This window comes from Herpailurus yagouaroundi, unplaced genomic scaffold, assembly GCF_014898765.1.
Source record: "Herpailurus yagouaroundi ecotype Mexico unplaced genomic scaffold, PumYag 29, whole genome shotgun sequence".
Lineage (NCBI taxonomy): Eukaryota > Metazoa > Chordata > Mammalia > Carnivora > Felidae > Herpailurus > Herpailurus yagouaroundi.
The window spans coordinates 102,875,796-102,898,888 of NW_024412377.1; the positions used below are offsets into that span (position 1 = coordinate 102,875,796).

General features: G+C 44.0%; 2 protein-coding genes across 6 annotated transcripts in view; one reads left to right on the forward strand and one right to left on the reverse strand.

Moving 5' to 3' along the window:
* The window catches only part of ZNF366 (zinc finger protein 366), a 71,998-nt gene extending 59,802 nt beyond the window's left edge, over positions 1 to 12,196 (forward strand). The window contains exons 4-5 of one of the 2 annotated variants that reach the window (XM_040451090.1): positions 6,573 to 6,747; positions 9,624 to 12,196. In XM_040451090.1, the coding sequence (XP_040307024.1) occupies positions 6,573 to 6,747; positions 9,624 to 10,159 (711 nt within the window). In that variant the 3' untranslated portion in view covers positions 10,160 to 12,196. The remainder of the gene's footprint in view (positions 1 to 6,572; positions 6,748 to 9,623) is intronic. The other variant, XM_040451101.1, reaches the window with a different exon arrangement.
* The window catches only part of PTCD2 (pentatricopeptide repeat domain 2), a 116,500-nt gene continuing 103,065 nt past the window's right edge, over positions 9,659 to 23,093 (reverse strand). Inside the window, exons 10-11 of one of the 4 annotated variants that reach the window (XM_040451184.1) lie at positions 17,558 to 17,673; positions 9,659 to 9,768 (exon numbers count right to left, since the gene is read on the reverse strand). In XM_040451184.1, coding sequence (XP_040307118.1) covers positions 17,596 to 17,673 — 78 coding nt within the window. In that variant the 3' untranslated portion in view covers positions 9,659 to 9,768; positions 17,558 to 17,595. Of the gene's footprint in view, positions 9,769 to 12,386; positions 12,494 to 17,557; positions 17,674 to 23,093 lie in introns of those variants that run through there. The other 3 variants (XM_040451193.1, XR_005783388.1, XR_005783379.1) reach the window with 3 other exon arrangements.

A 23,093-nucleotide genomic window follows, 5' to 3' on the forward strand; every position in this document is an offset into this window, starting at 1 on the left:
GCCCTTCTGGGCTCTTATGCTATTGGCTCCACTTCTGGACTCCCTGCTTCTTGGAGCCAGCTGGAGTATCTCCAAAGACCTGCGCCTGTAGACTTAAGCCATGTTTCAGAAATATGCTTCCCAGATTCTGCGTAAGCATGCAGGGGTTGATTTGGATGCTATCCTTGTAGAGCCACACTCCATAATAGCAAAGAACCAGCTGCCGTCTTTGGGAAACCTGTCCAGGAAAAGCAGCCATCCAGAATTTCCGGGACAAATTCTCCTTTGAGATGGGTGAAGCCGGGAGCTGCCTAAGTTATGAATCACCAGGTCATCTGCAGCCTTGTCTGAAGTAGAGGCCTGAAGACGGAGGGCAGGGCTGATAGAAGAGGATGAGGTCTCCTTGAAAAAGGTCCCCACCACCTTTGCCACCATGGCTTTGCTTCCTACTCCAGCTCTTGGATGCCCCATGGGGGACAAACCAGGTGGGGGCTTTTAGGGGCCCAGGACTTTGGGTCCAAGCACTCAGGCTGGCATTGAGGGGGTTAAGGCAGTGACCAGATAGCAGCCTTTTGGCAGCAAAGCCCTCCTCAGCAGAAGGAAGGATATAGCTGTATGAACTGCCTGCTTAACAATGCCTCACATGTCCCCAGGGGCCCGCCTGCAAATAGATTTCATCTTGCTTTCTCTTGTACTTTTCAAAGCTTCCTGTTTTCTCACGGTCCTTTTGGACAGTTTACAGTCTCTCTCTCCCTCCCTCCCTCTCTCTCCCTTTGAGGAAAGGAACACCCTTCTTATTAAAAGAGAGAGAGAGAAGAATGTAAGGGAAGGGCAGTTTAGCAGAGGCCATTCTCCTCGGCCGCAGGCTCCAGCTCTTTGACCTTTTCTCTTAGAATAGGAAAGCACAGGCTTCCTGGTGCATCTCAGTCCGCAGGCTCCGATTAGGCTGGTTGGCACGAAGTAGTGTGCCTCTTCTTGGCTTTGTGGGCCTCTGGCCCAGTGCTGCCCACTGCCATCACCCAGTCTCTGCACCCAGCTGACTTCGTGGTGAGGCTGGCTGTCCATGCTGTCACTGCAGCTCACAAGAAGTTACCTGAGGTGTTTCTAGCCCTGAACCAGGGAGGGAAGGGGCACAAGGAGGCCAGAATTCGGAACTGCTTTAAGGATGAGAGAACAGGGCATCGGCCAGCTGTTTAAATGGCTAACTGAGAGTCTGGGTACTGCATAAAGGGCTCTCCCAAAGCCTGCAATTCAGGATGAATCTTGTCTTTCCATCCACATTTCTCAGTGCTGGGTCAGGTACAACTGCTTCCATTTCTATATGCCTCAAGTGACCTGGCAAGTATTTACTCAAAAGGATTCCTTACTTCATCCTCCCTTTCATATTTCCTCCAAATAATTGGTTTAAGAAGTAGTCTTATCTTTGAAGAACTATTTCCAGAATTTAAAAGAGTCTACTATGTACATGATAATGATAGTAGTAAGAGCTACTATTTATTGAGCTCTTACTATTTGCCAAGACCTTTACATGAATTATCTCATTGGATCCTTACAACAACCTTCATAAGAAACTATTATTATCACTGACATTTTACAGAAGAGAAAATGGGGCAAGTTCTCTATCCTTCTGGGGTCTCACCATCACCTCTCTGCTTTGCTATCTCAAAGCCTAATGATCCATGCAACCCATTTTTAAAGGACAGTTCGAAACATTTGTTGCAGGGGTGCCTGGATGGCTCAGTCAGTTAAGTGTCTGACTCTATCTCGGCTCAGGTTATGATCCCACGATTTGTGAGTTCAAGCCCTGCATTGGGCTCTGCACTGACAGCATGTAGCCTGCTTGGAATTCTCTCTCTGCCCCTCCCCTGCTTGTGTTTGTGCTCTCCCTCTCAAAATAAATAAATAAAACTTAAAAAAATTAAAAAAAAACTTTTGTTCCCATTTTCTATTAAATGTTGAAGTTCACCTCCATTTAAAAAGTAGGCATAGGGGCGCCTGGGTGGCGCAGTCGGTTAAGCATCCGACTTCAGCCAGGTCACGATCTCGCGGTCCGTGAGTTCGAGCCCCGCGTCAGGCTCTGGGCTGATGGCTCAGAGCCTGGAGCCTGTTTCCGATTCTGTGTCTCCCTCTCCCTCTGCCCCTCCCCCGTTCATGCTCTGTCTCTCTCTGTCCCCAAAATAAATAAACGTTGAAAAAAAAAATTTAAAAAGTAGGCATAAAAGTGGGTATTGATGGGGGCTCCTGGGTGGTTTAGTCAGTTCAGTGTCCAACTCTTGATTTCGGCTCAGGTCATGATCCCAGGGTCGTGGGATCAAGTTCCAAGTCAGGCTGTGTGCTGAGCATAGAGCCCACTTAAGATTCTCTCTCTCTCTCTCTCTCTCTCTCCCTCCCTCCCTCTGCCCCACTTCCCCGTGCTCTCTCTCTCTCTCTCTCTCTTAAATAAATAAATAAATAAATAAATAAATAAATAAATAAATGTGAGTATTGATGGAAAAACTGAGATTTAATGCCAGAGGCACACTAATACCCCTCACTAGAGGAACTGAAAGTTCAAGAGGGGCAGACTGGTTGAGATGGCCACATGTCCCATGAAATCTGAGATATCACCACTCCAGTAGCTTCCTGTGTCAGTACCTACCCCTATTTCAATCCCCACAGACCTTGGCAGGAGATGATTCAGCAAGTCTTGACTTGGGCAAGCTCTTAGCCTCACATGTCATGATTATAGGGGGCCTTGACATAGACTGACTGCTTTTCCCAGGAGAAGAAAGAAACTAGAGTTTTGGTGCTCCCTCCCAACTCTTCTTCCTTCGTCTACCTCCCCTTCTCTACTATGACAATTTTTCTGGGAGCTCACATCTCAAACCCCACCCAAGGGTGCCTTCTTTAATTCACCCAGTTCTCTTCCTCTGGCCCCTCTTTACTAACAGTGACTGAAAAGTCCCCCTCTGAATTTCACAGACATAAAATGTCTTCTATACTGATGGATGGTCTTCTAAGAAAGATGAAGAGGCCAAGTATTCTGGATAAGGACCAAAGGGCTTTGTGGAAGAGCTAGAGGGCTGAAAGGAAGAAGCGAAGGGTGCCTACCACAGAGATGTGAATAGTGTCCAAGTACCTTGGGTCCTGAGTTACCTGTCTCTATCCTTCTGCCACTGAGGATTTTGGCTTACAAACTAGTGTGTATAGAGTTGTACATATTACAGTGAGGGAAAAGAAGAGAGTTGGCAATGGCTGCTTTTTGGATTTTTGCACAGGGTAGTGATATTTTCCCGACTTGTTTGTCTATTCCCCCAGCCAAATACTTAGGTATTTATTAAGTGTTACTATGTGTGTAGACCTGTGCTTGATACTGAGGTTGGCCACAAAGAAAAGGAAGGAAGCTCTTGCATTTCAAAAGATAACTTAGGGTACCTTTTAATGCTCCAAACATCTTTTAGAGTTGACACACCTCCATTCAACCCTGCGAACACTCTCCATTGGCTGGCCCGTTAGGCTACCATAAATCATGAACTCTAATACACAAAAAATAGATTTTACCAACAGCACAAAAGTGCGTCGTTTACCAGTCACCCTCAGATAATATAACTGACCAGACATGCCCTACAGTGGACCTTCCCTAAGGCCATATGCCTTGACTTCAATATCCTAATATATGCATGTACCACTAAAAAATGTCCCAGGAAGTTCAGCAGTGGATGAATTGAGTCAGAAAAACATTATAGGAGAAAAACACACACTGGGTTATGTTAAAGGATCATAAAATGTGGCTTGTCCAAAGCTAAGGAAGTAGGTGGAAAATACTTATCAGTAGCCATTCTTTTTTCTTTTTTCTTTTTTTTTTTAACATTTACTTATCTTTGAGAGACAGAGAGAGACAGAGCATGAACAGGGGAAAGGTAGAGAGAGAGAGAGAGAGAGAGAGAGGGAGGGACACAGAATCTAAGCAGGCTCCAGGCTCTAAGCTGTCAGCACAGAGCCCGATGCAGGGCTGGAACCCACAAACTGTGAGATCATGATTTGAGCCGAAGTTGGACACTTAACCGACTGAGCCACCCAGGTGCCCCTATTAGTAGCCATTCTGATATTTGTGCCCCTCTCTGTGTGTTGGGGTGGGAGTAGGATGGGGAAGGGAGGTAGGACTTTAGGGCCCATGAATTCCAGGACTGTTCTGACCACCGAGTTGCAGCAGCTGTGGCAACAACAAACAATCGGTCATTATCACAACTGTGATTTCTATCTTGCCTCTAGTTCAATGTTGAATAAAATGCCTGAAAATACTTAGAAGAGACTTTTTTCTGTGTCAAAATAAAAACAAATGGCATTCTATACATTCTTCAAGGTTGAGCTAAAATTCTCCTTGATAAAAACCTTTCAGACTAGTCCAGCTTCTGATATCTCAGCAACCAGAGATAGTAACTAAAAGTAGAATCCCTACCCCTTTATAGGAGCGAAGTACAGAAGGCACCCATCTCTTCAATTCTATCTAGCTTAAACGACTATGAGACTTATCCAAGCTTAGACTAGTGCAGTAGTCTAATTAATCTTCCAGCCTCCAGCTTCTCTCCTCCTTTGTGTCTTATGTTTAATCACCCATGGCTTGTGCTGTTCTCGGATCTTTTGCTGCAGGCTCACTCCAAATAATCAGGAACCGTCCCATGAACCAAATGAGATCTCCTTTTTCTAAAATGACTCAAGACTGGAAATACCTAACGTAGATTCAAAGCTAATTCAAATCAGTAGATTCAAAGCTTTTTCCCCCCTTGGCCAGGATAGAGAACTGGATAAACTAAACTAATAAATAATACTCTGCCAGAACTTTCACCTGTGCAAAGTTGAATCACAGACTGATGCATCTTATGAAACTGTCTCTATTGAGAATAAAAGAAAGCGAGTATCCATCCCACGTGTAGGGATGTTAAAGTTAGATCAACACTCCCAGCCTTTCCCCTCTCAGGTCACCTTTTCCAAATGAATGTGCTGTGCAGCTACCTGAACACTGAGTGTGGGACACCAGTATGCCAAGTTCATTCTTGCCAGTAAGGAAGTAAAAAGGGGAAAAGTACTTAAAAGTCCCAAATGTGAATCATTTAAAAACACAGAAACAATTATTCATTATCCATGGGTGGATTATCTGTGACAAAGTTGTCACCCCAGCTGGCTGCCTCTTACCACCTAGCATTCTTTGCAGTTGGTCTTCCTACGTCTCTGTTTGTTAGGTCTACACACTCTTCCATGGCTCCTGTAACTCCCATCTCCGTGGCCACCTGAAGAAAACAGTGCCTTCATTCATAAATACTCAATCCAGTACCCCCAACATCGTCCCTGAAAATGTCTCTCAGTGCAAAAGGAAAACTGGTGTCAGCCTCAGGGGCCACTGTGCCCTGACTTCTCTCTCCAAGGATCTTTCACTCCATATCACTGCCCTCACAGCATGGGCCTCTGAGGTTAGGGAGGGAAGGAAAAATGTTCCCTCCTTAACACTCGGGCCTGAGCACAGACACAAAACCCTTCTCTGTATTCCTCCCAGCACAGCCAAGGAAGGGCTGGGTTCTCCAAACCCTGCTCTGCTAGGGCAGGGGGACAGGAAGAGGGCGGAAAGCACCCAGAGCAGTGGACTCTGTTTTATACCTTCCGTATCTGCATGAATTGCCTTTGAAAAGGCAGTTCTGTTCTCTCAAAAGAAGTTGGAGAACCACTTTTCTGATCCATCATGCATCTGCACTTTGTTACAAATAGAAATGACAAAATGACAAAAAAAAAAAAAAAAAAGAAAGAAATGAATGAAACTTGTTTACACCTGAGATAATATTTTCAGGCCTTCAAATCTCTACCCAGAGAAAAAGACACACTCCTTCTTTAGATCTCTCTTTTGTTCCTTCTAACTTTGCTATCCGTTCCAATAATAAGCAAATTAAAAAATTAGAAATGCATTGCATGATACAGTCTAACAGAAGAGTTATATTGAGGGCACAGAGGATGGTGTGGTGGTTGACCATGTGACCTCTGGTGTCTAGTGGCCTGGGTTCATTATCCCAGCTTCAGCACCCATTAGCTTTGTGCCCTGGCCAAGTGCCTTAATCCCTCAGTTTGCCCATCTGCAAAATGGGGATGATACAGCACCCACCTTATAGGATCGATATAATTAAATGTGATATTCCATGGTAGACTTAGGACAGTATCTTCCATGTTATAAACGTTCCATAAATATTAAACAGGTAATCATATACTTATTATTAAAATGAAGCACACTTTGAGCAATTGCTTCTCAGCTCAGCTTTTCTCCTTTTCTGCAGCTCGCATTCGAAAGAAGCCTTACTAGCTTTGCAAGTTTTGCCATGAGTTGAAAAATCCCTGTGCGATAGGAACACAAGCCCATGAATCCATCCCTCCCTGCTCCACCTCTGGGCCTGTGCGCAGTCCAGACCCTCCCTGACTTCACTGGGGACATTCTACTCGGAGGCCACTTAAAATGCCAAGATCCAAACAAAGTGAAGGCACATCCGTCCTCATGCAGGCCTAGGTGTGGGTTCACCTGGGCAGGACCCACCTCCACGAGTAACCTGTCTCATCCTCTTCATTGTTTCTGACAGCTGTGTGGGAAGGAATTCAACCGGATGCACAACCTAATGGGCCACATGCACCTGCACTCCGACAGCAAACCCTTCAAGTGTCTCTACTGCCCAAGCAAATTCACCCTAAAGGGGAACCTGACACGCCACATGAAAGTCAAGCATGGAGTCATGGAGCGGGGCCTCCATTCTCAAGGTAATCACTCTTCCAGGAAGCACCCAAGGCTGCTGGGGCTGGTGGATGACAAAAAAGGGAGCTCAACTTGTTTTTAGGGGGCTTTATTGTGTGTGGGGGGGTATTCTTATTGTTGAAAAAGAGATCATAGTGTCAAGACCACAGGAGAGGAGCAGAAACAGGCTTACAGTGTTATTCTAACAAATACAGTAGTACTATCTGAAGGTAGTAAGTAAAAGTGAATTACAGAGGACAGATGAGAACATCATAACCATGCCAGTCAGTACGATTATTAGCTCTTGCTTCAGACACCACATCAGGTGCCTTGCCTCCTTTAATCTTGACAGCAACTCAAGGCTGGAGGAACTTATATTATCCCCATTTTACAGATGGGGGGAACTGAGGCTTCAAGAGAGTGATTTGCCCAAAGTTGCTCAACTGAAAAAGTGGCTGAGTCAGGATTGGAACACAGACCTTCCTGACATTAAAGCCTTTATTGTATCCATTTCATTGCACTGCTCTTAAAGGACATGTGGTTTTTTCTTTTTCTTTCCTTTCTAAAAAACAGGCATGTAAGCTCTGCCTCCACAGAAGGATGTGTGTAGCAGGCTGGGTCTCCTGTTCATAACTAGATGCACCCAGGGACGGCTTTCCTGCTTGGCAGGGCTCACTGGCCCATCTGCAGAGCAGGGGCTTCCGTCTCCCCCCCACTGAGCCCGAAGTGAACTGCTAAGCAGTTCTCGCCCCCTCAGTGCCACGGCCCTTAGCTGTGACGAGTTTATGTTCCAGATCCACTGAGTTCACCAGGTTGTTCTCTAGTTACTTAATCAAGCAGTCCTTCAATGAACAGGCAATAAATGCACCTCTATCCAAAGCAGAGCCCTAGGTGCTGCAGAAGATACTGGGGGGATGAGACCATCTTTGTTCCCTGGAAGGTCTGTGTGTGAGGAGAGAAGACACACATTTATGGACCTTACAAAATCATGTTAACCACTGTTTGGTTTACCAGTATGATTAAAGCACGGCAGTAGGCACTTCAGAAATCCTATTGCTTGTGCCCACAATGTCCCAAGGTAGACTGTGTTGTTCTCATTTTATATAAGAGGAGACCGAGGCCAAGGGGGCACGACAGGTCTGAAGGCAGAACTGGGATCCCAACTCAGGAATTTCTGAATTACACCAGTGCTCACTACACCAGGCAAACACAGATTTGTTCGTGTTGCCTGCTTCTCTTACCCTTTCCAGAGAGCTGGTCAAGCAGGCACACGTATTCATAAATAAGATGCACACATACACCTGCAGCATGAAACAGAATAATTATAGTTTTCATATTTTTCACCAACTGAGCTTATAGTGCTCCTGAGTTACAGGGAACTGTGGTTATCATAAAACAAAGCCCAGAGTTTAGGCAAAAGCCCTGAAAATATTCCGGTTAAAAAACAAAAGCAGTTTTCTTTCCCTGAGACTGGTTTTCTCCTGAATTGTTCTTTGCATCTCTAGTTGCCTGAGCCAATTTCCAACCTAGACCTGGATTTTTCCAGAATAGGTGAAGTTTGTTCAGTTGCCGGGGTTGAGGACAGAAGGCAGTGGTGAGACGTTCATCCGTTTGAAAGCTTAACCTGGTCACCACAACTTACCCCATATGGATGCTCAAATCCTAAAAGGCACCTAAGGACTCTGTCATTCTTCTGAAAAAATAAAGAGCATCACTATGTATCAGAGAGATGCTTTGAAAGTTAACAGACTTTCAACAATTTAAATGTTTTCATCTACAAAAGGTGTTAGTGCTTTTTCACTCTAGTGTTTGAAATGGCTCAAAAATCATGACTCAGATTAAAAAGAGCCTCCCGTGCCCCTGACAAGATTAAAGCTATAGACAGATTCATTGCCTGACGATATCATAAGGCAAGCAGACCTGGATGTCTGCCCCCACGCCAAAAGCCTGGTTCTGCCCGCCTCCTCCTCAGGGCCTGGCTGTTGGCTCACCAGGGGCAGAGACCTGCAAGATCAAATTAGGCAGAGCCCTACTATGTGTTTCTGGCTCCTGAAAAGTCCCTCCCAACAGGGCCCTCCAACTGAAACTAAAAGTGAGATCCTTTTGCATCACTGTGCCCAATAGCAGGGATGCTTGTGGTTGGGCACAGGGGCTTTAGAGTTCCTCAAGGGGATCTCTTTGTGCCCTCTCCAGTCTGTGCTCAGGACCACTGGTTATGGGGCGGCCTTCTTGTCCCCAAATGGTATATTTTCGTGCATTTTTTTCAAGATGAAAATACCTTTGTTATGATTTTATTTCTTCTTCTGGTAAAATATTTGCTCACTGAAAATAAGAAAGACATTAGAATTGAAGAGAAAAATGTCCGAATCATGGAATTTTTGAGATTTGGATGTAAATTCTTCCAGATATTTTGATAAAGATAGATAAAATTGGGTCTACACTATAAATATATATGGTAAATATGATTTTTACTTAAAATATATAGAGAATACCTTTTTATAACCATTTGTAGGTCTCTACATCTTCTACACATGGTTCAGTGTATTATTTATCTAAAAAACCTCCATCATTTCAGTTTCACCATAAAAATGTGGTGATGAGCATCCTTACACATATATTTTGTGCACCTGTCTGATTGTTTTCATAGTTTAAATTCTCAGTGGCATAATTGCTAAGTCAGAGCTATGTTTATTTTAAGCATTTCGTGCATGTTGCCAAATTTACCTTAAGGAAGTTACACGGATGCAAACTTCATCTGTGACAAGGCCCATCTCTCCACAGCCTTACTGGGAATTTATTTTTAAAATGTAAAATCAAACTATACTAAATGGCCTTGGGTACCACCCAGTGGCCCATTTTCACAGCTTTTCCTGGGACCTGAACATTGCTTTTGCTCTCACAGGTTTTGGAAGGGGGCGAATCGCCCTGGCGCAGACAGCAGGAGTGCTGAGGGGTCTGGAGCAGGAAGAGCCCTTTGACCTTTCCCAGAAGCGTGGAGTGAAGGGGCCGGCATTCCAGTCAGATGGGGAGAGTGCCCGGGGCAGCTCCTGCCATGAGGAAGAGGAGGAGGACAATAGCTATGAAGTGGGTGGAGACAGCCCCGGCCTGGAGCCCCAACCCAGGCAGCCCTGCACCCCCCAGGATCTCACCACCCAGCCCGAGCAGGCTCCCAGGGTGCTTGAGGACACCTATGAGGAGGAAAAGGAGGACAAGCCGAACAGAGAGCACCAGGAGAGGAGCAAGGACAGCCTGGGGGCAGAGGGCAGCCTGGAGAGAGAATCTGCCCACAAGGAAGAGTGTCTCCGTCTCAGGGCTCTGCAGAGTGCTCGGAGGGGCCCCTCCTTTTCTGATTACCTGTACTTCAAGCACAGAGATGAGAGTTTAAAGGAATTACTGGAGAGGAAAATGGAAAAACAAGCAGTGCTTTTAGGTATCTAAGTGGACAGCTCTAAAATTACATTTGGAAAATGAGAATAGGCAGTTCAAACATAGCTTTCTGCACGAGCTGTCATTTGCTGGAGACTGGCAAATGGCGCAGATCTTTACAAATGGCCTGGACTAAACGAGCAGGGATTGTCCTCACTAATACACATGCTTCTCAGGTCATTCCTTGGGCCCTTGATTTTTAACATGCATGCGGGGGCTTCTTCAGTGCTATTTCATGCTCCTCCAGTATAATAAGCTGTACATATTCTAGATACCTAATTCTAAGCAGATGCTGAGGTGCTTTTAGAAATTGTTTTCCTTTGACTAATACATAATACATGGTAGATTTCTTTTTAGTTGCAAAAATATGGTGCTTGACATGTTACCTTATTAATGATGATTTAGTTGAATGTGTGGAAGTTATAATATTTTTCCAGATAGATGAAAATATTAGTAGTTGTATATATAAAAATCACCTTTATTGAATCATCCACAATGCCAAAAATGACAAAGGAGGGTGAGGTATTGAAGAGAATATTCTCAAGTAGTTTCCGCATGTTTAAGAAAACAGGAATAATTTTAACTAATGAAAACCCGGCAGAACTTAGATCCTTGCCTGGGTCTGCCTTGTTCTGCAGCAGCTTCCGTCATCAGGTATGGCTTGTGGCGCGCATTTTCAGATGGTCCCCAAAGTGGTCAATGTGTCCCAGCTCACCCCTTGTGTCCTGAGCAGAGCCCCCCTCCTGGAGACCTTGCTCTGAGACCTCATGCCCCACAAGGCAGCTGCAGGAAGCCTTAGGCGCAGTGGGTTTCTTCTCAGTGCCAGACCAGGGATGTGGGGAGGAATTCTTGAAATCTGATCACTGCTCATTTAGAGTATTATGCTAACCATCAGGTAGTTACTGGTAAGCAGATTCTGGGCTGTGTTCTCAAAGCTGCCTGCATATCAGAATCATCTAGGGGAACCTTAAAAAATAATACCAAGGCTGAGCCTCAGCTGCTGAGAGTCTGATTTCATTGGTCTAGTGGAGCCCCAATATGGGTATTTGTTTAAAAGTTTCCCCCAGGGGATTCTTCTGTGCAGCCAGGGTTGAGAAAGATGGACGAGGTTAAAATGGTGGCTCCCAAGACTCCTCCCAGGGACTCCATAAATATTTGTTTCTGCCTTCAGATTCATTAAAATATGGAGTAGGAGACCTTGAGATCATCCTGCTGATTTAGGGCTTCTCACCTGTTCTGTAAGAGCCTCTTGACATGAACACGCACATGCACACACACAACACACACACACGTACTCTTGTATAATCACACAATTTTGTACTAGAAGATGATGCCTGTGATGTTTATGGTCACTTAATAAGTCTAAAAATACACAGCCCACCTACAGTGACTAATTATTTCTTCCTAGATGCTTGAATCGTGATTCTAGTCAGGGGTGAAGACTACCGTGGGTGGCTTGAGCCCAGCAGTAGGCTTTCCTTAGGCATGGGTGCCAAATAAAGCAGTGCCTACAGGATGTCGCATACCTGTGACTAGCCGTAAGCAGTAACCCTCTGGTACTGGGTCTGTGTTTATGTAAAAACTGCCTCTTGGTTGGTAGTCTCAACTCTTATTCGTAGAGGTAGGTACTGTTTATTACTTTGCTTTCTCTTCTCCTAAAGTTCCCAGTACATTTCTTTAGACCACCTGGCCCATCTCTGACTGCTGGATGTGGCTTTTTCTTTTGGCCAAGGTGCTTCCCCCTCAGCCGCATCTACTTCGAATCATCCACCCGTGGGCTTTGTCAATCTTGACACATTTCTCCTGCTACCTTGCTTAAAGCTCTTTCTTTCAGCCTCACCACCATGCCAAAGCTGCCTGGGTTTCCTACTGCCACCCATGCCCTGAGGTCAAGCACCTGCAAAGGGGATGGTGAGTGGAATAGTGTGGGTTTCTGTGGTGCAAGCACAGCTCTGTGCCAGGAAACTGTTCCAAGTCTTCAGAGGGGCAACTTGCCTTCCGTTCATTTTGAATATCGCTCATTAGTGCCTCTGATGACATCACTCACAAGGCTGGCAGCATGGTCTGTTGGGGTCCTGTTACATGTTCATTCTTTCAGTAGCTCTGTGTCAAAGACATACTGTAAGGGCTGCAGACTTCGGGTTCATTCTGGGTATGGAACAGGAACAGGCTGGAACAGGAACCAGGAAATCCAGAATAGCAAACTCTAGTCTTTTCCAACCAAATGAATCATGTGGGTATGTTTGAGGAACAAGTTCATGTTGAGATGGAGAGAGCATGGTCTAGAATGGAGGTTTCCAAATTGTGGATCGAGGAGTCAGAGGTCCCTCTTGGGTCCCTCCAGAGCTGCCAGGGAAGAAGGAGAGACTCTCAGCCCTCATTCCCACTTCACTCAAAGTGGTTCAAATTTCATTTGTTTTTCATGTTAGCCTTCCAAGTAAAATTTCATTTTGAGGGAGAAAAAAATATCTAAGGAAAGTAATTTAAAAAGTGTTATGAAGTATATTATAAAGCCTGTTTTTAGTTCTTAACTCTGGGTATGAGAGACTTAATTAGATCTAGCCTGAGGGTAAATATACAGTGACTCTGTGAGAAATGTGGCCAAAATCTTGGTATTGTATGTTGTTGAGTGACCAACATCCTGGTTTACCTGGAACAACCCTGGTTTATAGCTTTGTCCCAGAGTAATTACTAAGAGTGTCACTTTAACTCTCAAAAGTATCCCAGTTTGGGTGCCTGGGTGGCTCAGTTGGTTGAATGTCTGAGTCGTGGTTTTGGCTCAGGTCATGATTTTGAGGTTCATGAGACTGAGCCCTGAGTCAGGCTCCGCATTGACTGTGCAGAGCCTGCTTAGGATTCTCTCTCACTCTCTCTCTCTCTCTCTCAATAAACAAGTACACTTAAAAAATAAATAGGATCCTAAGGGTGTCTGAGTGGCTCAGTCAGTTAAGCATTGAGCTCTTGATTTTGGCTCAGGTCGTGATCTCATGGTTTGGGAGTTGGAGCCCGCATCAGGCTCTGTGCTGACAGTGCCCAGTCTCCTTGGGTTTCTGTCTCCCTCTCTCTCTGACTTTCCCCTACTTGCTCTCTAGCTCTCTCTCAAAATAAATACAAATAAAATTAAAAAAAAATATCCCAGTTTGGGTGACCAGTTATATGGACACCCCGTGCCTAAGTGCAGAGCTAAGGGAAGAGTTGGCCAAACTTGCCTGATGAGCTAATTAGCCAGAATGCACACCTGAAGGAGAGCCCATGGGGATCATCTAGAGAGAATTAAGGATAAAACCATCCAAGGTTACCAGCACTCTAAGGGCCAGGACAGCATGGCATTCATCTCCTTGTGACACTCTGAAAATAGGTCACTACCAAATGCTTTCCAGGCTTTTGACCATTGTCACTCTGAAACAGCCAACTGACCAGCCAAGAGGCATATTTTTCTTTTATCCTTTTTATTCAGGCCTATAATTACCCCCCTCTGTTTGCCTTCTAATTCCTCTTTCATTCTTTCTTTTTAAAAATTTGACTCCCTATTGGCCATGAGACTGAGGCTGACCTTCCATAACCCCACAAGGGTATCTGGTATATTTGTATATGAGTAGCTGCATGAGAAAGCCCAATGTGCATACAGTATTTATTAAGCCCTAAAGGCATTTAATAAAATATTAACATCGCGTTTTGAATCATGATCTTTGTCTGCTTTGCTGGAACAAAATGTAACAGAGCTAACATTTAAAATCCTTCACATATTTGGACAACATTACACCAAATGTTGATTTTGTACAGAATTCTGGCTTGCTATTTAAAAACTAAAACTCCAAATGTGTAGCAACCCAAGTTGTGAATATCGCTTTCTGCTTCAGTGATAAAGCAGTTTACCTGAAAATAGCATGTAACCTATGTTTTGTTAATTTAAGCAAAATAAAGACTTGTTGAAAAGGCTGAGTTGATTATTTGCAAATGCCCGAAATTTCACAAGGAAACTGCCATTGTCAGTGTCTCTCATTCCTACTCTCATACCTTCTGCCTGGGAGGTTCCGTTTGGTTGGGGCCTCAATCAAACACAGATTTTGGATTCTCCCTGTCTCAAGGCTTCACAGAGGATTAGTGAACCTCAGACTATCTGCAGGCAGGTGACATCTTCCTCATCTTCTTTTTATTTCCCATTCAGAAAAACTAGTTCTGGAAGGGTGTCATGAGGAAGTTGGAGGTTAGCGGCAAGATTGCCTTATTCTGCATCAAGCTCTTTCTAGGATAAAGTTGACCCAAGAGGCCATGTACTATACTGGGCATGAGCACCTGACACAGATTCTGGTGTCAGGTTCCTGGATTTGAAGCCCAGCTCTGCTACTTGCAATTTTTGAGACCTGTGAACCAGTTTGAGAACCTCTGTGCCTCAGTTTCCTCATCTGTAAAATGGGATTAGGAACCTTCCTGATCAAGTTGTTTGTGGGTTAAATGAGGTAGTATATGCAAGACACTTGAAAAGTGTTTGGCTCACTGTGTCTGCTATGTAAGAATTCGCCGTTGTTATCAACACAGTGGCCAGAAAACTGAACACTCAGCTCCTTCTCAACAGAGAACTCACAAAGCTGTGTCGGCATGGGAAGTTGCCGTTTCTGAGAGAGCTTCTCTCTTAAACGTTATACACTCTAAAACACCAAGCACCGTGCCAAGTAATTACACACTTGATTTTATTTAACCTCACATGACCCTGAGAGGCAAATGTTGTTATTTCCATTTTACTGAAGAAGAGATGGAGGTGCAACAGAGTGAAATAACTTCCTCCAAATGACCTAGTTAGCAAATTTCATCTGCTGCCAAAGCATGTAGCCTATACCAGGTTGGTTTCTTTGCAAGTAGATGATGAGACAAATCTGGGCGCAAGATGTTTAATAGGGATTAGCAGCAGTGAAAAGAAAGGGCAGGAAAGAAGACTGAATAAAGAGAGAAGGCAAACTGTGACCAAGCCTCACCCAACATAGCAGGCAGTTCTGGGCAAGGATTGCCCACCAAAAGTTGCACCAGGTTGGGCAGTGATGTCCAGGCCTTTTGACACCCACCTCGCTCAGTTACCAGGTATGGGCTGCCCTGGGAAGGGCATGATCTCAGGATCTCTGTAGCAGGGACAGACCCTGAAGGAGCCAGTGGCTGGAGGCTGTCTGCTGACTGCACTCCCCACAGCTCGGTACAAGTCCTTCCTTGAAGAGACAATGCTTAGCTCATCTCTGTGTCTACCACAGCCCACCCTTTGCCTCACTCCTACCCACTTCTTTGTATATATTCATGGGGCATCTCCTCCAGGATACCAGTGGGTCTCTCTTTCTCAAGGAAAACTTAGAAGAGGAAGATGAGTGGGATCAGCTTTAGCCCCCACTCCTGTAATTAGTCTAGGAGAAATAGCTCGTGCTTATTTTCTCCTTCCTCCATTACCTGTCTGCATCCCTGTCACCATCACATATCACCTCTGCCAGTCTCAGTGGCTTTTCAGGTAGTGTGACCCATATCCTCATCCCCAAAGCATCTGAGCCTCAACCACCATGTTGCTCTGTTGTTGGGTCCTCCCACCCCAGATTTACATGTTGAAGCCCTTAACCCTAGAGTGATGGTATCTGGAGGTAGGGCCTCTGGGAGGTAATTAGGTTTAGATGAAGTCATGAAGATGGAAGCCCCTCCATGATGGGCTTAGTGCACTTACAAGGAGAGGAGACCAGAGCCATGTGAGGACTTTCTGCACCATTTAAGGACACAGCAAGAAGGCAGCCATTTGCAAAACAGGAAGCAGGCCCTCATTAGACAAATAACCTGGCGGCACTTTGATCTTGAAATTCCCAACCTCCAGAACTGTGAGAAATCAATGTTACTGCTTGAGCCACTCAGTCTATGTATTTTGTTATCGCAGCCCAAGTGGACTAAGACACATGCCCTTTTCAGCAAGGGGTTGCTGCACTTGTTCTTTTAGTCACAAGTGGGAAGAGAAGTACCAAAAGAAACCGTGATGGGTTACTAGGGTTCCACACTTATTCCTCCATGACCCGTTTTGTGACAACAGCCTTCTCCCTCCTGATGATTGGGTTGATTACCTGTGTCAGAATGGTGACTCTTTTCCTTGTCTGCTGGTCCCTGAAGACAAGGAGCAAAAAATGCCCACATGGCAGCTGTAGCTTATAATTCAATGGATAATCTTGCTATGTCCCCGAGTGAAAGTGTATCCCTTTGTGAGGATGAGAATTCTAACCCTGCAGAATGCAGAGTTACAGGGATGAAAAGTAGAACAGTGGTCACTGTCAGTGCAGACAGGTGGGACCAACTCCTTTTTCTACCCTTGGAAGTATGTGTCCATTCCTACGACCAAAAGACCACTCGCTCTTCAAGATGAAAAGGATTCAATATAGTCAACTTCTCACTAAGTGATTGATTGATCTTCATGAGCGATGATGCCATATTGGAAGCTCAGCACCAGGCTCTGTTGCTGGCATGTTGGATACTCAGCAGTGACAGGAGTTAGATCAGCCTTGGCAAATGTACTTCACGCTGCTGGGCCCATGTATAGCCTCCATCTCTGTTACTGTGGCCACTTCATTCATATGTTTTTTGTTTTAGCACTGGAGTGGCTGTTGACAGAGGGCTGAAGTCAACTGGCAAAGTCATTGTCTGCCTGATTTTTAAACGTGTCTTTCGTGGTGCATGCGACCCAATGGATGTTAATATGTGATACAAAGATTTTCATACTTGTGTTCACTCCCATATGTCTATCCACCCTAGACAGAGAATAATTGGGAATACCTACTTTAATTACAGTGGTTAGGAATTGTCTGTCTGAAAAACTTATATTTAATTTGAGAACTTAAGGACATCAGGAGCCAACCATGGGGAAAAATGGGAGAAGAGCATTCCAGACAGAGAAGAGAGCATGCACAAAGGACTGTGGTATAGAGAACACGGCCAAAGAGAGAAGATGGTGCGGGCAGCACACAGCAAGAGAGGGAGAGTGATGTAGGGTGAGGTTGACATGGAAAGCCACTGGGCAATGAGGGTAAGATAATGAGATTAACATGTTCCAAAATTCATTTTGACTAAAGGGTGGAGGATGGGTTGGAAGGAAGCCAGAATAATATTGGGAGACCTGTAGGAGGCAGTTTCAATAGTCTGTGAGAGATAACATTGGCCTTGATTAAGGAGGTAGCAAGGAAGAGTTAAAGTGGGCGGTTCAGAATCTGTTTTGGGGGTCCAAGTGACTTTTTCTGTTGAAGGCTAATTGTAATAGTAACAAAAATATGTATTTTTCTAAGCACAAAATGCCACTTACTATAAAGCCCATCTCCTCACATAATGATAGAAGGGATGAATCAGAGTCTCAGAGCTATCATAAAACCCATGCTTTTTACTCATTTGACAAGAGAGCATATTTACCAAGTAATGTAATGTAGAATTAAGCAATCTGGTTTCTCTCAGTTTTGTTCTGGGTTACAGTTGCTGGTGAAGTAGTTGGGACGAAAGACGACAATGAAGCTTGTCAGACACAGATCCTGGGAAGGAATGGCAGAAGTGAGGACAAATGAGCACACAGTTAGAAATCAGAAAACCAAGGAAAGACTCCAAGACCATAAGTGAGGCTGCAGAAAGTCCTTTTCATCCCTATAGGCCCTGAGGACATCTCTGATGCAGCCAGTAAAAGCATGTTAATGATAATGAACTTGCATGGTCAAAGAACAGGTTAATCATCTCTACCTATTTATTAACTAAATGCACTCCAAATACATTTCATTTTAAATTCTTCAAAGAGTGACAGTTCAGTCATCTGACCATTTTTATCCAGTGCACACATTACTTTGCAACAATGCAGAATAAATGAGATGTTGTCGTATTTTAAGTCCCAAACTGAACTGGCCCATTGGCACCACCGACAGTACCTAAAGAAGAAATAGAAAACAAAAATGTGTGGAAGGAATTTGCTCCTGTCCTTAAGGAACACACACATCTTATCAAGGCCTATGGAAGCTGGCAGGAATATGGCTAATGGCTTTCCAAATCTCTAAAGCCTTAAAACTGAAAACTATCTTCCCTATGAAAACCCAGGTGTGAACACAGCCTGAATCTCTGAAGCACCATGGCATTTCATATTTTTGCACAGCAGAGCTGAGCCAAAAGTAACTTCCAGTCCCATTACAAACTTGCTGTGCAAGTGGAGGAAGACATGCTCATTTGATAGCTGGGGAGTGACCCTTATAGGGTCCCTGGGGACCCAGTATCAGTGGCGCTCACCGCTTCCTCTTCCCTGGATGCAACAATATATTAAGAGAGAGAAAAAAAGAGGACGCTGGCTCTTTTCATGATTTTCCTTTTTAATTTTTGTTGAAAATGGAACTGTGTTCTCTTGATCCTTCAAACAAATGGAGGGGAAGTGGAAGCCCAAAAGTTTCTCTTAGGTTCCCCAGAGAGGGTGACTGTGTTTGTAGTGTGATGTGGGAAAAGTCCTTGGGTATCTGCTGCATTGTCACGTCGTACCAGAGTGATTTGCAGTAGGAAGTGTGGGATGAATACAATTTTTATGTAAGAGAAAGTGATGGGGCTACAGTCTTTGAATCAAAAATCTCCATTTGCCTTTCCTCTCTACGACGTGCTTTCCCTGACCACTGCCCACACCGCCCCCCATCTTTATTAGATGATGAAAGAAACACAAGGATACTCTCTGAACTTGACCCAAACAGTAAGTCCAGCCAGAAACTCTTTGTTATTCAGAATGCACTTGGGTAGGGAAGGGGAGACAGGAGAGAGCTTCGAAGGACGTGCTGGGGAGATCACAGAAGCATTGCAAAGGGGGCTATTAAAGTTACTGGCATTGCACCTGAAGAATCATTTTAAACTGATGTTTGAAATACGCATTGCGAGTTTTCACACGGCAGATCTTAATAAACAAATGGTCTTTGGAAGGAAAATGAAGAGCTACATTAAGAGACATCTAAAAGGATTATAAAGATACTTCTTTCATTTTAGCAATTCATCATTTTAAGCATGCTGGCAAATAATTTTGTTTCTTCTTCTAGAAAGTAGTAATAATGAAACTGTTCTCCAACCTTGTCAGAAGAGGGGATGGATGAGGCAAAACCTATTAATCATTCTGGACCTGCAGAAATGATAGCTGTGTCATTTGCCACCGTTGAAGGACAGCTTCCCTTCCAACCTGTAGCAAGTCTAGCAAAGAAAACAGCTTCTTGTACAGTGGCAGGTTATCCAAAGCAGGATAATACTTAAAATCTTCAGCTGTGGCTTTACAAGACTGTATATACAGAGCATTGAGTCAACTGCCTCTTCTCCTTAAAAACCAACATAAAATAAGAGAAATATTAAATCCCCAGCAATAGCAAAGTCTTCAAAGGAAAAAAAAAAAAAGCAAAATCAAAGCAAGGCTATGCAGAGACTTAGAAACGGATAATTACAATGCCAGCCTCTGAGGGGACATTCAATAAACATCATTGAGAATAATGATGCATCTCTATGAAGCAAACACCACGGACAGGGTCTAATCCCCTCAGAAGTCACTCAAAGCCCCTATCTGAGACGCAGATGATTTTGTGGATTTCAAAGGGCTTGTCTTTCCAAAAGCTCTGCATGCCTCCACACTGTTAATCCCCTTACCTTCCTGCAGGGACACTTCACTTTTGATCTCAGGTTTATCTAATCAAATCATGCTTCTTATTCAGACTTAGCTCTCTGAGCAAAGGGCTTGGCCACCACCACATCATCTCCAAGTTTTTAGACAAACCTGAGATTGGATGTGACCACTATCTCTGTTTCTCCTTGGGATACTGTAAGAAAGGTAGAAGATTGACACACGAATTTACAAGGAAGATCCTTCAAAGTGACCTGTACGAAATGCTGCTGTTCGAAAATATGTATGTTTCCATTATGGTTAGTTGAAGCTCTACAGAGAAGGTGCGGCTTCCAGAATGGTGGTGCAGGGATCCCACTGAAACCTCATCCCTGAGAGACATGTATTAAGCTAGTAAAAATTAGCAAAGACAATCATACAAAATCTCTGGAGAACGATCAAAGGGCTGACAACAATTTATGAAATAGTTTTTCATCAAAACCTACAGGAACTCAGTAGGAACAGCAGAAGGCTGGCTGCACCCATCCCACCTACCCAGCCATGCTGTGGCAGGCTGAGGTAACCTTGACGGCCAAACAGCAATTCCCATTTCCCTAGCTCTGTGCAAACCTACAGGTGGGTGGCCAGAAGGGGGTCCCCCCACCAAGCCCCTGCTTGGTAAGGAGGAATGGGGTGGGGCAGCTGGTGAGTGCAACGCCTCCTTTCCCCACAGCCCGTGCTATTCCAGGGGACATGGAAGCCAAGCAGCAGCTGCCATCTCCCCTGGTTCCTGGTGGAGGAAAGCCGTTCAAGGCCAGCTGAACAGCTGGTGAACACTGGCAGCTCCCACTTCCCTTGCCTCTGTGCTACGCAAGCCCTATTCACTGGGAGGTGGTAGGAGCTGGTGGTAACATTGATATGACACTGCAAGTGTAATGAATCGATTCACAGGTTTGACGACATATTCTTTTTACTGTGATAAATATACATAACATAGACATGACCATTTTAATGATTTTAAAGTGTGTAATTCGGTGGCATGAAGTTCATTCATACCTATCACCACTTATCTATTTCCAGAAATGTTTCATACAGAAGCTCTGTACCCACTAAACACTAACTCTCCACTGTCCGTACTCCTACATTTTGCTTTCTGGATCCATGAATTTGACTACTCTAGATGCCATCATATAAGTGGAATTATACAATATTTGCCCTTTGTGTCTGGCTTATTTTATGCAGCATTAATATTTTCAAGGTTCGTCCATTTTGTAGCATGTGTCAAAACTTCGTTCCTTTTTTTTTTATTTAAAAAAAATTTTTTTCAACGTTTTTATTTATTTTTGGGACAGAGAGAGACAGAGCATGAACGGGGGAGGGGCAGAGAGAGAGGGAGACACAGAATCGGAAACAGGCTCCAGGCTCTGAGCCATCAGCCCAGAGCCTGATGCGGGGCTCGAACTCACGGACCGCGAGATCGTGACCTGGCTGAAGTCGGACGCTTAACCGACTGCGCCACCCAGGCGCCCCTAAACTTCATTCCTTTTTAAGGCTAAATAGTATTCCATTGAACGTATAGAATAGACCACATTTCATTTATCCGTTCACCTGTCTTGTAATGAGCAGCTAGCTGTGTTGTTTTTACCTCATGGCTATTGAGAACAATGCTGCCAGGAACAGTGGGTGGAAAGATCTACCTGAGTCCCTACTTTTAATTCTTTGGGGTATATACTTAAAAGTGGAATTGCTGGGTCATATGCTAATTCTATGTTTAACTTTTTGAGGGACAGACTGTTTTCCACAATAGCTGCACCAGTTTACATTCCCATCAGCAATGCACAAAGGTTCCAATTTCTCCACATCCTCTCCAACGCTAGTTATTTTCCATTTTTTGGATAACAGTCATTCTAATGAGTATGAAGCGGTATTTCATTGTGATCATAATTGTTAAATTAACACATTTAAATTCCTTCATCTGTTCAGCTGGTAATGCTGAGATCCATATTCAGTTTTATAGTCTCCTTGTTTTTTTTTTTTTCTTTCTTATGAATATAAACACAGAAAATAAAGGATGACCCGGAGCTTTTTCTTTGTAAATAGAAACTGAAAAGCCCAGTGATTTATGTGGCTTTTATTCCTGTTGTCTTGCCATTGTTTTGTACCTCCTATCCTTCAAAGGGTGAGGACTCTGTTTGAATTTTGAAAGGAAGTCTTTATTCCAGTTGTTTTACTCCAGTTTACCAGTCTATTTTCTTTTTTGGCCTCAGATCCTATTTTCCCTTGACCCTGAGTTGTCAGATGTCCTAACAGCTAGAGTCAGCTGGCTGTACCCTTGGGTGGCCCTTGTAAAACTTGTACCAAAGAGACTGAGGTTGGTCTTTCCTGGGACTTGTCTGTAAACAGTAGGGAGAAATGCATCTTCCATTTGGGTGGGGGCAGGGAGGGTGGTGACGCACACGCACACAGCAGGAGTGGGAGGAACATACATCCAGCCACGACTCAAGTTGCTGGGAACTATATTCTTGCCCAGGGTTGCAAATTTTAAACTGTAAAAACTTCCCCCAAACCAAAAAACCTCTATAAGACATTTGTTTGTTTGGAGAGCAAGAACCAATGTGGCTAGTTTAGTACTAATGTCAGTTAAGTTTAGTGATAAAAGCCTCCCCTGAGCCTGTAAGACTATGGAACAGTGTTCGTTCATCAAAACCTTGATCCTCACTCTTAAATTAAAAATGGGTCTGTGGTATTTGTCAACCATTATTTTCCCATTTGAACTAAAAAAGGGGGAGGATATCAACAACTTCAATCATTCGGTGAATGTTTATTGAGCACCTGCTATGTGGCAGGCACTGTGCTCACCAGAATGAGCATTACAGACACAGTCACTGTCCTAAATAAGCTTGTGAGGCCATTATATATAAAGGGCATGGATATGAGGACCCTAATAAACAACAATACATCCAATATATGGAAAGTTTCCAAATTATAAGCAGAATAATTAAGTTCCTGTTGAGATAATGATTCTAGAATTCTACTTATGTTAATTAATTATATGCAATATTAATTCATTATATATAATATTATACACATATATAGATAATATTAACAACTAGTACAATTGTTGCTTAAATGCCTTCAGTGGTATTGGTAGGGGTTGCCACTTCCCTCCCTCCACCCCAATTTTAAATATCTTCCCTGGCACTAGAAATTTCTTTTCTGGGGCTTTACAAGGTAACAGTGGAGAGAGACTTGAGTGCTAAGTAGAAGTACCATGCAGCATGGTCCTGCCCTCCAGGAGTTTGTTTCTATTTATCTAAGCAATGAAGAATATAACATTTCTCTTGGCCTCTCACAAGG